This window comes from Diadema antillarum, unplaced genomic scaffold, assembly GCF_040938485.1.
Source record: "Diadema antillarum isolate AM-2024a unplaced genomic scaffold, OU_Dant_1.0 seq00000278_RagTag, whole genome shotgun sequence".
Taxonomy (NCBI): domain Eukaryota; kingdom Metazoa; phylum Echinodermata; class Echinoidea; order Diadematoida; family Diadematidae; genus Diadema; species Diadema antillarum.
In genome coordinates, this window is record NW_027271309.1 from 403,815 (window position 1) to 419,323 (window position 15,509).

Consider the following 15,509-nt stretch of genomic DNA (forward strand, 5'->3'; position numbering starts at 1 on the left):
AGATGGACAACGCAAGACAGAAGGTAGGACAGCACGCAGGGATAGAATTGAAAGACAGAGCGAAAACCACCACGGACAGGTGAAGGACAGAGCGAAGGACAAAGCAATGAAAGAATGACTGACAGGGCAAGGGACAGAGCAGATGATGAAGAAAAGGACAGAGTAAGGGACAAGACAAGATTGAAGCAGAACAAAAACGAATCAGAACGAAGAACAAGGCAAAAAGAAATGCAAAGGAAAGAGCAAAGAACAAGGTGAAGACCACACAGAACAGAGCAAGAACAGAGTAGAGGTCAAGAGAAAAGGATAGGAGTGTAGGAACCCCATAAAAGTAAAACAAACAAACAAAAATGATTGTCTGCAGGAGAAGAGCTAGAGCAATGGAATCAAAGCATAAAACAAAGCACTGGACATGCATAGTATTATGATACAACCAGATTTACTGAGAAATGTCTTGATTCCTCTACAATGTATATCACAAGTGCATCATGTACTTATTTGTCACTTTCACAACCTCCTCTTAATTTGTCTTCCCACATAAAGGGACAGAGAGGCATTACAAGGTACATTTTTCCACTCAAAAAGAATTATGGAAGGTATTGATCAGAAAAGGAAGGAAAAAGCCCAAATCTGTTTTTCTCTTGTTGCTGACTCACGACATCAAACTAATCAGCTCTCGAACATGAGGTGACAGGTATTCATGGCAAGCTCATAGGCCTCCTTTGATTTTTTTTTTCCTTTCATTAAAGTAAAGAAATTGATTTCTCTTGTCAGGGAAGATGTATAATGGGAAGCCAACGAATGTCCATAATGGGTTTATGGAAATGCTTTGGGGGAATGTGAAACTGACTTTTCATGCGGAAAATGGCATGGGGAGAAGTCTACAGATTATACATATGAAAGTCAGGTGATAACAGGTGCTATTTTGCACAGTCAAGCAAAATTTGCATGCTCATATCGTTTGCTGAATCATTTGTTACACATAATTCCTATTGTTACTGATGTGTTGCACTTATTTTAATTAGTCATGCAAATTTCAGGTTTGGTAATGAGTTTTCTATGAGAATGAAAAAGTTTCTGACCCCACCTCCATGAAAAATGATAATGAAAAGAAAAATAGCCCACCACGAGACAAAAGAGTTGGGTTTTTCACAGAGATTTAGAACAAGCAGAAAAGTCATCACAAAAAGAAGAAATTGTTGGAAGAAAGAACTCACTTCTCACAAAATGGAGAAAAACAAAGCAAGGACAGCAGTAAGGACAAGTGAGCTAAAGACAGAACCATCAGTCATGGATTCCAGGCCTGGCCAGAGCACTCATGTATCATGCAGGACTTGATTAACATTTCACTTAGACCCCATTCATAATTCATTAGCAGTGTGGCAAGGGTTGCCACCTAGTTAGTGCCCCACACATAAACAGGACACACTACCCTAGCCAACACGGCCCAAGATTTGCATCATGCTATTCTCATTAATATATTTATCATCATTACTTTCTTTGCAAGGGGGGGGGGGGGGGGGGGGGAGTAGAATGTTTAAGAACAAATAGAGATCTACACCTTTCTTTCTGCAGAGTAATTTGCCAGTGGTGATCGGTGTCATAAACGTTGCATTTCTGGTCCACTTTTCACTGTAATACTGCAGACTGATTAATGAATAACATGTTTGGTTTGAAGAGCTTTTCAATTTTTGCCTACTTTGGATGTGAAAAGGACAGAAGCTCAGGGCGGGCTACCTCGACTCTAAACCAGTGCAATACCAGCAAATCTAGAAATATTTCACGGCACTGATTAGTGATAATGGCTGATGCCCCTGAAATACAAGAGCATCAACAAGACATCCATAGTATGATATGGATTTACATATATCCTCTTTACTTTAGATAGCTGTTTCTTTTTTTTTGTGTGTGTGTGTGATGAAAGAAGGTGAGACTGCAGACCAATACTTGCTATTGAGGACCAAGCTTTAGAGCGCAGTTATAATCGCACCTCCACGAGTTTCCTCCCTTTCATCATCAAGCTCCTAATTAACAGATTCTCTGGCAGCACTGGACAGTAATTGCCCCTCTGCTATTTGGTAATGAATGCAGCCATAGAAGTACATGTGCTCAGTTTGCTCACACCAGCAAAGATTACATAACTTCTGCCCTATACAAGAGTTTTGAAAAAACCCTTTAAATGCTCATAACTTTCAAAGGTTAATACTTCTGCATTACAAATAAACTTTTTCCTCCCATTTTCAAGATGACGATATACAAATGCACACCTTCATCCTCCTTAACACCACCATTAAACAATTATACACATTTTGGCACATATTATTGTAGAAATAATATCATAGATTCATTTTCACACTGACAACCTTGGGCTATGTTCAACCCTGTGCCACTGAAATAAGTTAATGTCAGTGTGGCATAGAGCAGTAGTAACTAATTGTACTTTGTGCTTTTTCTCACAGGGACTTGCAAAAATAAGAGTCTTTTGATGGCTACATATACCAAATTTTCCACAGCTGAAATAATTTTGTGAGCACAGTAAACACTGAGCTCAGTGACATCCACTGATGAGATATATAGCAAAACTGAGAGAACATGAAAATAAGTCATCAGAGAGCGAACACTTTATAAGCTGCCATGTCCCCCTTGTATTCCTTTTTTTTTTTTTTTTTGCCTACAGATATACCTTGATGATTATGACGTGTCTTCATGTTGAACATTTTTGTTTTCTTCTCATGCTTTCTGGTGATACTGTTTTCCCCTTTACCCATAGACATATCTCTAATAAATCCCACAGCATCGTAACTCGGTTGAGACAAATGTATGTCCGACGCCAAAATATACCAGGTGGCTGGTGTATTAATATAGCTGACAGGTTTGGTTGACAAACTTCCTTTCAAAACTACCTGCCATCAATCAATCGATACACTGGGAAATGGCTATGTCTGTGTCATCCCGATCAAAATATCGAGTGACCTTGCCCTACCCCTTCAAACGTCAAAATGCACCTGATTGAACAACAAGCAGGAAATATCACATCTCTGTTTATTCATGGATAATAGACACTCTGACTTGATGCCCATCTATTAATGTATTCGTAGCCTTAGCATGTAACATTGTCCACACTAAATACACTCCTCACGTCCATCTTTTAATAGCTTGTAGCTTCCGCTGTACCATTGTCTTGAGTGTACTACCTTCCTATACTTTTCAGTATATAATTTTCTTCCCAGTGTTACCTCCTCCATTCTCAACAAGTCGGCACAGATGCTTTTGTTTAACGAGACTGAAGGGTCATCCATCATGACCTTTTCTCTGCTACCTGTCTGCTCAGAGAGCTCTTGTAACGCACTTGGAATAATATCATAAAATATGCATACATATCTGCATATCAAGGACAATTTGTGGTTCTTCCATACTGAATACACATGTATGTATGGATGTTTCGTATACCGTCCTTCCACGTACTGCACTGAAAACAATGGTTAAGATAAAACTGTCACTGTCTGTAACTACATGTCAACATGAAATGTATTCTATATAAAAAAAAAAAATTGAGATCTTTTTTCAGCTTGGCATGTATAAAACAAACAAACAAACAAATGACAACAAACAGACAAGAAGATCAGACGCTGCCTAGATTCTCACTACGCTTCAAAGATCCACAGTAGAAGATTAACTTGCTAGAATCCACAAATGGTATGTCCTTGACAGGTATACCTATTCCCTTTGCTCCTTTAGATTTCATAGAAACAAAAACTGGTGATAGCTCCTCCAGTACCATGGTAGAGTATAACATATCACCCTCTAGTTGTTGTTGTTGTTTTTTACTTTCCTCAGCTTCTTCCCCCTTTGGATGTAGAAACTGTAATGGCAAGACCAATTTGAGGTTGGGTTCAGGCCTCATCGATTGGTTGGGAGAGCGTACTGTTTTCTCCAACATGGAGGGCATGCATTTATCAATGGGCCGGTGTTGAGCACCACCTTTCCCATGCTTGGTGCAAGGCTGATGTGGCCATGTCAATCTTTAAAGGTTATGTCTAAGTGTCCATTGTCATGCAAAGCACATGAATGTCTACACTGACTGTGCTTTTAATGATATAAATGTCATGCATTTTTAAAGAGACGCATATCCCTTTGCTCACAATAGCGAGCTTTAGATCTGGGATGCGAACGCAAAGCCGAAGCAGCCTCCCGGGTTGGACAATGAAGACAGTTGTCTAGCACACTTGCCAATTTTTGCCTAGTTAGCGTTGTCTTAGCGGTCGCGTTGCAGATCTAAAGCACACTGTTAGCCTGTCTGAGAGGAAATTTAGCAACAGAACTTACAAACAAAATATTGCATAATTGTGAAAAAAAAAATATGAACATGGATTGTGAATTAATACACAAGACAAAAACTACATTACAAAATTATTTCAAAGTAGACAGAGAATACTTGCACATGGACGTTTAAATGAGTGAGGCTGTAGTTATATAAGGATGCCATGCTACCTTTAAGGCAGGGCCAAAAAAGACTGAGCAAGCCTGGGGGCCAGTCAACACGAGATGGCTGGAGCGGGCCGCGCTCCGCTCTAAATGTCAACAGCAGCCTACCTGATTCGGCCGGGCTGCAATCCGTCATTTACCCACCTTATTAGCTCACCTTTTTAGGGGTTGGGTGCATCCCATCACACTACGCGCACATCTCGCTATAATAATGGTATCATTTATGGAACCACGCACTCAACAAAGGGGGGTTTGGGGGTGAATGGGGTTGTAAGATTTACCTTCTCTGTGATATAACCATCTAATATGTCCCCCCCCCCCCCCCCCAGTCGTTAATTGCCCTGTTTTTATTTCAACAAAGAAGGACAGGGAAATAAGACCCAAAGCATCCTGACAGAATATGACAACTTGAACAGTTTGTTCACATCAGCTCCGGATAACACCAATGAGAAAGTCACTCATATAATGTCTACTGCGAAGTATTTGCTGGTTTTTTTTGTTTTGTTTTACTCGAATAGATACAGCATGTTGCCATAAATAGTACAATCTGCACCGAAGCATTTACTTGGTCTGTTTCTGCAGCTTTGATGTGGCAGCGGACACTCGTTTCAGAATGAGAAGACTTCTGTAACAGGGTACGCACAGCGTGACCCAATTTAATTCTGTAGCTGTTTTAACAGGACACATCGGAAGCCCTCCTCAGGGGATTAGGGCATGGCTAAAAAGGGCATCGGCATAACAAACCAACCCTTCGAACTGTGCTCATGACAACAACTGGAAGGAAATTCTGCAGCAACTGAAAAGTGAATGAAGCAGTCAAATAGTGAGGATGTGTGTCACAGGTTACATTGGCATCATCATCTCACGAACAGACACACAAGGATTAAATGCTAGAGTAACACATGCATACACACCTGGACATACAGACACACATTTACATACGCACACACGTGTCCATTAATACAAACAAACATGTTTAGAGCCCAGAACTGCACAGATGAGGGTGGACATTTCTCTTGTTACTTCACAGGCCTGGGATGCCAGAGCAAAGTTTTGCAAAACTTCCTTTAAAAAGAATAATAAAATCAACTGGTTAACTCCCATAGTTCATTTGCTGAACAATTATGAGTCCACTCCACATTATATAAACACATAATGAGACTGGTTTTCCAAGCATAACCAAACCGTTACATGAAGATTATCCATCATACCACCCAAAAACAGAAGTAGGCAAGTCTCATTCTGAGCTAATGGAACTCCTCGCAAGACACGGTGCCACGTGCACGGTGAGCATCAACCTTTAATTCACCAGAACCCTTGATGCAGCTGAGAAATTGGGTCGAGCATTTGAGAAGAGACAAGTGTGAACACAAATGTTCCCCTTATTTTTTTTTTTTTTCTTCTTCTTCTTCCCTGCCTTTCCTAATGCAGCGAGGAGCCCAGGGCGATATCCAGGTGAGACAAGAACGTCATGGGAAGTGTGGCACGATGAATGAATGAAGCAGTCAAAGAAGCTGCATAATCAACGCGCTGCACGTACGCAACCAGAGTAAAGAGAAAGGAGGTGGGGCATTCCTCACTTAGGCAGAAACAAGCAATATGCCACACAAGTGTGTACAGCTGACTGAATGACTTCACTCCTATTTGAATTTCATGCGAATGAAGAGCTAAGAATACGCTTCAAATATCATTCTTGGCCAAAATTATAATGGTAACAAACACAGAACACTAAGACTGTGCAGTACAAAACTTTTTTGCACAAATTCCATCATGCATGAGTTACATATGATGCATTCGAAATTGCGAGCAAAAGCAATAGTATACTTAATGATGATGAGTGTAATAAAATCTGAGAGTTCTGAACTGACCCTGCTGTAATCCTCACACTCTATACATGACACTCTCATTCCCTTTCCCTTCACACAAATGCAAGATCAAAAGAAATAATTTTCTTGGCATTTTGCATGGCTCATGAACAACAACTTGTCTGACACTTATCAACAGAGAACAAGCGCAGATAGTGCTAGGGCACAGGGTACATGCGCTGATCGGTTGATAAAAGTTTCATCTCATGGTGGTTCATGCTATCCGTATGCACCCAGTATGAACTTGCTGGGGAAGTGGCTTGCATAATAAAAGGTTACGAAAGATACAAGTCAACATGCTCAAATCAAATATGCCACAAATACTGGATTAACACATTGTAAGTTCCAAATGCGCATTACCAGATGTGTTCTCACACACATGCTTCAGCTGACAGAATATATACTAGTCAATGATTAACTGTTGCACGTTGTTTGAATTGTAAATCAAAGAATTACAACGACTTGTTATGATGAAGAAGTATCTATGAATTATTGTCACAACAAAACAATTGTCAATAGCTTGGTATCTAGGTTTTTTTCTTTTCTTTTCAATAAAATGTCATGTACTTCATATATTTGCAGTTATTGAATCCAAGATATGGCATCCTAGAAATGCATACCAGGTAGTGACACCTGCCTAAAAGCCTGTCAACTATTGACGACGCGGCTTCAATCTCCACACACTCCAGAAAGGTGTCAACTCTCACAGTCATTGTCATCAGAAAATTTCCACAACATTTCATCATGTCCTTGGTAACCACTCTCAACAGGGGGAAAATGACTGCTGACACACATCTACATACAAAGCCACTCCATCTGTCAGGATAGCAACACTGATATTTTTCTCTTCTCGCACTCCTTAACAAGCAGGGAGACTCCACGCTTATTGAAACCCACTTGTGGGTCCATTGACAGTACACTCCATTCAGAGAAGGAACTAATGAAAATTGTAAAAAAGAAAAGAAAGAAACGTAACACATTCCGCAAACACTCCACACAAACTGCAAGCACTTCATGTCTTTCTGTATTGTCACTCACTCTAAGAAGATGTCATACACACAATAACTAAGATGGGTCACAAGGGTTTCCAAGTTATTTTCACACAGCGTACATTTGTTTCCCAAAGATAAGACCAGAGGTTTCAAAACAAGGCATGTTCATAGAAAAAAAACAAGAAGCAAGGTTAGCTCAAAAGGAAAGTTACTCACCAACTAGGTTGAAGCCATAGGCAGCATATGCCGCAGCAGTTCCGGCCACAGCCCCAGCCCTGGCCCCAGCCATGGCTGCTGCAGCGATGCCCTTCCTGGGTCTACCAGCTCTCTGTGAGGTCTTCTTGACTCCGCCCGAGCCCTGCTTGGTCCAGTGACCACGCCCTAATCGCTGCTTGCCTGCTGGAGAATGGTCTGCGACAAAGAAACAGGGAGATGCGGATGGTTGAAAAAGCAGAACATATTGTAACAGAAGACAAAGGTTACAGTCATTCGTTGACAGAAACTATTTTCGTCATCCTGATCTCCACACTTAGTAAAATGCATGAAAACGATTCTTGATTTCTTCACCATTTTCATTTACACAACAATATGGGTACCAATATGAGCTTTACTGGTTTCCAATTAAACAATGTTCATATAACAAAGTTAGCTTGGCTAATCATTATGTGGATTCTAGTTTCTGAATCTATAACTCAAAATTTCCATATGTACTTTACATCAATGCATAACTGTAATGGCCTGACGACAATGTCTGTAAGATAGAATCATGACAATTTTCTCCCTTGAAGTTGTACGAACAAGATCTACAAGATTCACTAAGAAAAGGTAGCGTGGTGTACCTTTTTTTTCTTCTTCCAGACTGATTCAAGCAATCTTGAATGACATTCCGGAAATATACACTGAAAGCAAGTTGATGCCAACATTGCAGTCATTAAACAGAGCTCCCAACCATCAACAAAGTACATTGTGTTAATACTTAATTTGATTATGTGCTTATGACAATCATATCCTGCTTAATATATTCTCATCAAGTGAAGGTTTGATAGATTTTGTGATATCATATTTGTGATGTATTCCTTGACAAGCAAACAACATTTGCCTAACAACTGTATGTCTGTCTAACCGATTATACCGAGAGATATAGGATGTATCATCTCTCTATTTCTTAAAATATGGAATGTTAAGGTTTCAATGTCATGCACACAGCCAGCCCAGGGGCTAGTGGCCACAAGGCAAGCCATCTCTCCGCCGTGATTTACGGACTCACTTTTGGCAAGCATTTTTATGATGGCAATAGGATGTTGCAGGCATCCCAGGCGCGCTGCTATGGCGACAAGAGCAGCGGAAGTTTTCACGGCTCTCAAGAGGGGAGAGCGAGGGGAGGAATTCCACACTACATGATCTATCACACCACGGGGAGGAACGACACAGGAGGAAGCAACACAGATTCCACAACAAAACAGCGGAGGGAGACGCACTGATCTCTCCAACATACATCCGTGTGGTAACGCGTGACCATCTGGGACTGGTCACATGTGCCTAGAATGGGTGAATTATTGACAAGTTCCCCACAAATGTTGCATATCTGCATTGGTAACGGCTTTGCATTAACATATTACGATGTCACGTGCCTGAAGATGAAGCACTAGGTGGTCATCGTCCATCTTTCTACTTAAAGGCAAAACAGTTCTCCAAATGCCTGCAGAATCTGTTGATATTTGCTCTAAAATGGTTACACAAGCATGAGAAATGACTGAAATAACACTCCAATAATACAATATCAGCTGGGTAATGACAAAAATGCAGAATATTAGCCAAAAAGGTACTCTAACTGTAATGCAATCTTAGAACATATCGAATCATGGTTACTTTGTCATGTTTTGAAATTGATTATCAATTATCAACAAATAGGGCCATAGCAGTATCCATCCATCTTTCATGCAAGAGTGAATTGCATGCAGATTGTTGTGAAATACGAATTATATGGCACAATCAATCATCACATATGTTCTATCTACCCACTACTGAATGGGAAAGGCTTTTCAGGAATAAAAACTGTGTACTACGATCAAAATAGTTGTACACTTTTGATCTCAAAATACTCCATAAGAACTCATTAAATGGCAAATTGAGTCATCCAGATATGTTTCTTGGTAAACCCTTTCGATATATTGCAAGCAAATTCAAAAAGGTGGAAGATGAATTTTGAGCCCTTTTTAGAACTATTTTGGTTTTAATGATGTAGATAATCACAATAAAGAAAGGGACACAATGCCACAAAGACTATTGTTGGTTAACTTGTTGTGGAAAAGCATAATCACTTGAATAATATCTGCTGAAGCAAGCAGATACCAAGTTTGGCTATTTTGAGACACCCTCACAAGCAAGATAATCCAATTGTGAAATAACTGTTTGAATTAATCTCTACAATAGAGAAGACTGCATCATGAACAAGATAACATAGGACCAAGCATTGTGTGGGTAGGAATTAGAAAGAGCATCATAAGGGGAAGGAATTCGAAAGAGCATCATAAGGGAAGGAATTAGAAAGAGTGTTGGAAGATCAAATGTTTGTGAATTGAGGCCAATCTGACTTGTCATGGGCATGAGTCAGATGCTTGATGGTCTCATTACCCATCCAGGTTAATATGATACTATGAAAACGATAACACACGCATTAGAGTTGATGCATGCCTCAGATTAGCGGTCCCACTACTGCTGGAATTCACCGAAACCACTCAAGAGCCATGAATGAAAAGACAGGGGGGAGGGACGCACAGGAAATGAACGGCAATCGCTCGGAGAAATTTGCGAAATGGATTCCACGTCCAGGATGCATAATCAGCTCTGATTTTCTGAATGTGGAACTTCATGGGACCACAGTGGTTGTGCAAGAGTCATGAATAATTTTTAACTGCTTTCTCGACTGCATTTTACTTTGAAAGTTTATCCTTTGAATCATCTGTATGAACTGTGTTATGTATGGTGTAGTTCAACTACATTCTTAAGTACTGGCTGAAAATAATGAATATAGAATTATGTGTATAACCGAAAATAAAACAAAACAAAACAAAACAACAGAAAAAACAAATAGAATTAAGCTTTACTTTCAACCTTGTTATGGAAGTAAAATATGGCAGGAATTTACCTGATGATAAATATGCTGGAATAATCTGAACAAACACTATCAAATTAATCCTACATCAAATCAGAAAGAGATGAAGGATGGGAGCCAAAAGAAGGGGGGGGGAGGGGAATGCAGGTAAAGATCAAGGGAATAACAACAGTGTGGACCAATTGAGACCAGAGAAGAAAGGGTTCAGACCACGGAAGTAGGGTCATGAGGAGAACAGGGCCCCGTTTTATCAAAAGATATAATCGATTATAAATTTCTTTACCACACATGCTGCCATAGACTTACCATCGAAATCAACTATATAATCAATTATAACTCTTCATGAAACAGGGTCCAGACCTGGTAGGGAGCAGTAAAGGACCTAGTAAGAAGTATGGCAAAGTAAGGAGGGGTAAGGACCTGGTTGGGAGGTGGTAAGGGGCATGGTGAGGAGGGGTAGGGACCAGGTCAGGAGGAGTAGTGACCTAGTATGGAGGAATGAGGACTAGCGGAAGGGGAGGGAGTGGCAGCGATATGGTCAAAAATAGAATACGGACATAGTGAGAAGGATAAGAACATGGTGAGGTGGGGTAGGGACCTGTCAAGGAGTGATGGGATGGGATGGGTGGGATAGAGGGACATGGCAGAAAAGAGGAGAGACATGATATGTAGGATATGGTAAGAAGGAGAAGAAACATTGTAAAGTGGGGTAGAGACCTTATCGGAGAGGGCAGGACCTACTATGGGGATGGAGGGACTAGGTCGGGGAGGAGTGGGACCCCCACACAAGTAGAAGAGAGGAGAGAGGATTTCCGTCAAAAGTTGGAGATTCCTGCCCTCAAGTCCTTCAGATTCTGCGCCTCCCTGTCTCTTGCCACACTCCCGAGTTCAAGAGTTGTGTCAATTCTTTCTCTGGTGGTTATCCATCATGTTGGATTGGGGGTGGGGGAGGGGGGGTAGGAGGATTGAAATCTAATGCTTGCTCGCCATGGTGTATGTTCACATCCGATACTCGGCAGACGTAACGATCCTCTGAATTGGAGAATGAAGCGCCGGAAAACCGCAAACCGGGGATGATTACGGAAGTCGAGCAAACTCGCGTGGTTCATCTTCTTTTTCCAGGAAACTGCTGCCAGCACGAATGCATAGTTGGCTGTCATCGTACGGAGCTTGATTGATGCATTTCCCCTCTCTTGACCCCATTATGGCCTTTCAAGATTTGTATGTACCTTTAATTGCATTTTAACTGGATTTCTAAATTTTTTTTTTTCATCAGTAGGCAGTGTTGACATTACTCAAGATTACCTAAGTATACAGAAATCACGTCTTAAACTGAATGACTATAATTCAGCATTGCTTTCAGACATGTTACTTTAGCCCAAGGCAAAAATGATCTACACTAATGAACAGACACCTGGTCAATTATAGAAGGGAAGAGTTTAAATGCTCTCATGTAAAAATCATATAGCCTACATAAAATGCATATACACAATAATCTACATAAAATGCATACATCAGGGATGATATTGACTTTTGTTGAAGAAATCAGATCAACATTTTCAGCTGATTTTGATACATGGAAAAAGCAAAATGTGTCCTACACTTGAGAAAAAAAAAATCTGAAATCAGATTAAATCTACAGACTATCATGCCTGATATATATATGCATAGACTACTTTTTGTCCCCTATTCATAGCACACCTTAACTGAATTATGTAAAACTTTGCCATAAATCATAACATATTGGATACTGAAAAAGCGGGACAGAAGGACATATATTCAGTGGTTAAAAGGCCTAAAGTCATTAGGGCTGGATTTTCCTCCATCTGAGCAGCAGCGCTCAGAGAAAATTGTGCAGATTGCGTAGAATGTTGGGTATGTGAGCAACGTGAACCCATCGGACCCTTTGCTGGCTGGATGCGGGGAGAGCGCAGGAGGAGGAGGGGGAGGCACAAATTTCTAATACCAACTGATTTACGGGATGTTTGCACGAGCAGGAAGCAGGCAGCGGAGAGGGACAGAGAGATGGAGAAGGAAAGACACGAGACAGAGGTGGAAGAAAACAATAAGAAGGTGGAGGGGTGGAGGGAGCTCAATGGAGGAGAGATGGGCGAGGGAGGGAGGGAGAGAGGGAGAGGGTGTGTGCGTCAGGGAGAGCACTACCCTGGATATCTTGGACAAATTGTAGCAGCTAGATTCCTCATCATTCCAGAATCATCTCTGTCCCTTCTCGGCTTGTAAGATGTTTATATCTTCTCTCTGTTTACTCATATTCTTTGAACATGACTGCCAGGAGACATGCACCAGCTCTTGGAATGCTTCCACGATTTCATTCCCCATTCTGATGGCGCATATCTGCTTTTTTTTGCTTTGTTTTTTTCCCCGACTCCAAAAATTTTGATACGTTGGTATGCTGACTTTCTGTTACTCAAAGACAAGATCCACTCCATTCATCTTTTCATTTCATTTTGGTGAATGTAACACAATGCTAGGGTATTAAATAACTGCGCACAAAGGTGGGAAAATTTACTATGCAGTTTATCTGGTCTTCCATGCTTCATACCAACATCAACATAAGCAATAGAAAGATTCCCGAAAGGGGGGGGGGGTAGTGGGTTATTATCGTTTTGTTTTGTTTCGTTTTTGATGACACATCAAGTGACATAAGACACAACTTCTCTCACTGACATGTAATTAATCTGGTTCACAATTTGAAGCTTGGCTGAGGGGACATTAACAAGTCAACACATTCTGGTGATTGAATTTTATACAAACATCAATTGCTTGGTAAAAGGAAATCTCTAACACTGCAGCAGTTTGTGGTCTGTGCTGCAAACAAATGTTTCTACACTAGAAAGTGGAGATAAGCAGTGAGGTAACCATTTCAGAGAAGCTTTCTAAAACTGTATTAAACATCATACCGGGGTGTGGCAAAAAGAAGAATGTTGACAGGGGTTGAAGGTATGAGCTGTGAGAGGGCTGTACAATCTGAATGCAGTATATCCACATCTAATGTAGACAACCTGCAGTAAATTTGTCCAAAATGTCCTAGAATGGTTCATCGTCTGGTGGTAGGTCAACTTACTGTATTGCCTTTTTATGACCACTTCCTACTTAATGCAGATGTTTGGAAGTACACGATCTCACTTCATGCAACATGTAATTAGCGAGTATATCATGACAGAATAAAAAAAGATGAGTAAATGCTATGCCTCTCTTTCTTTTTTCCTGTGTTTTAAACCTGAAGTCTTTGTAGATTCAATGCTGACTGTATTTTGTACAACAGATTACCACAATAACATACAAAGAATGAAAGAATTGAAAAAATAGTGTGATTGTACATTTTTGGATGGTCTTGATGGGAGACTACCATTTACCCCTGAACATTTTCTGCCTTTAATTTCTCGAATCAGTGAAAGTCAGTCACCGGGAAAAGCAAGTCAAAACATTTGGTCACATCGTGTATCCCACCAAAGAGTTCGTCTAACGACATAACGTATCAGGCTACTCCAGATGAACATTCCAGCTGGCCAACAATCATTACGCGAAGCAAGTGTGGGCAGGGAGCGAAATTTTGCGGGAGAGGAGTGAGTCGATCCGAACAATCATGCGGGCAGAAACGCCATATGGCACAGACAGAGAGTTTGGTGTGTAAGCCAGCTGACACACCTGTCCAGTTTGAGGCTAAGATTGCATCCGCAGCATCGTGATTCCTTGTACAGTGGTGACAGTCCCCTCCCACTCCACCACCTTCCATTGTGCTCCACAATGAGAAGATTGTATCAGAGAAGAGCACTCCCCCACCATTCATGCCCCCCTGCTTTCCGTGTGTACACACATCACAATGCTGAACAAAAAGCCACTTGAGGCGTTAACACACAACTGTTGACGATAAGTCACGCCAGCTGTCTTCCACCACAGGGTCAAAGGCAGGCCAATCAATACGGATGGCTCCTGCTTGACGTATTGACTAAGAGTCCATAACTAAGTCTACAGGAAACTATATGCCGCAGGACATCTCTAAATTTGATACATCATCCGTTCCTTTTTCATACTTGTCGTGATGAATGTGAGGTATTTCGCATCAGATTTTGCAATCATCCATTAGAGCGAGTTTGAAATATATATGAAACTCTCATTAAATGTCTAATCAAGAACATACACATATGTCCAGTCACATTTCCACTCCCCGTACGCAAAAAAAAAAAAAAAAAAAAGAGAATAATCAGTGCAATTGTTCTGTCATCATCATCCCATCTTCCTTGAAATGAGAAAAGGGATTACACCTTCATAAAAGCAGTCATGCTCACGTTAAGATGCACATCACCGACGCCATGAGAACTGTAGTGACTTACCGTCGCCCTCTGTTGGCTGGCTGGGAGAGGCTTCATCAACGATGAGGAGACCATCGTTGCTATTTTCATCCTGGGGCACAGGGGTCATTGTCAGTGACCGCGGTTGGTTGCTCTCACTACCGACTGATACCTGGAGTTTGCAAGATTACATATAATATAAGATGGTGAAAACTTAAACCCCACAATAAAACAAAATAATTGAACTTGAAAAATCACTTGAAAGGTAACCAATACCTACCATTTCATGTGATCACAGCTTGTAACACATTTTAAAAAACAACAGCTTTAGATATGAGTAAGATATGAATCAGAAAAAGATAACTGTAGCAGGGTGAAAAACATACTTCAAACAAGTTAAAATATGCAGCTCTTTTTGAAGTTAATCTTGACAGAATCATCTATGAGCATTACAGAAGTAATACCACATTAATGAGATGACCATGTGGGTAGGATGTCATGTATTTCTGGACAGTTTTGAAGCAATATAGTCCATTTGCTTTCTTTTACTTGGATGAATACTATGAAATGCAACCTGGGAATCATTGGTAGCAGTATTTGTACTACTGCAAAAATGGATATTTTCGCGGGACTAATTTTTCACGCTCTGCCGGGCAAGAAGAGTTTCGCATGTTTTTAATACCGCGGAATCAAGACATCAATTACAGGAAGATACGGCAAAGCAAAAATATTCGCGTGC

General features: G+C 40.7%; 1 protein-coding gene across 1 annotated transcript in view; it reads right to left on the reverse strand.

Moving 5' to 3' along the window:
- The window catches only part of LOC139729977 (chromatin-remodeling ATPase INO80-like), a 141,344-nt gene that overhangs the window by 29,344 nt on the left and 96,491 nt on the right, over positions 1-15,509 (reverse strand). The window contains exons 29-30 of the mRNA XM_071640893.1: positions 14,813-14,942; positions 7,559-7,753 (exon numbers count right to left, since the gene is read on the reverse strand). Coding sequence (XP_071496994.1) covers positions 7,559-7,753; positions 14,813-14,942 — 325 coding nt within the window. The remainder of the gene's footprint in view (positions 1-7,558; positions 7,754-14,812; positions 14,943-15,509) is intronic.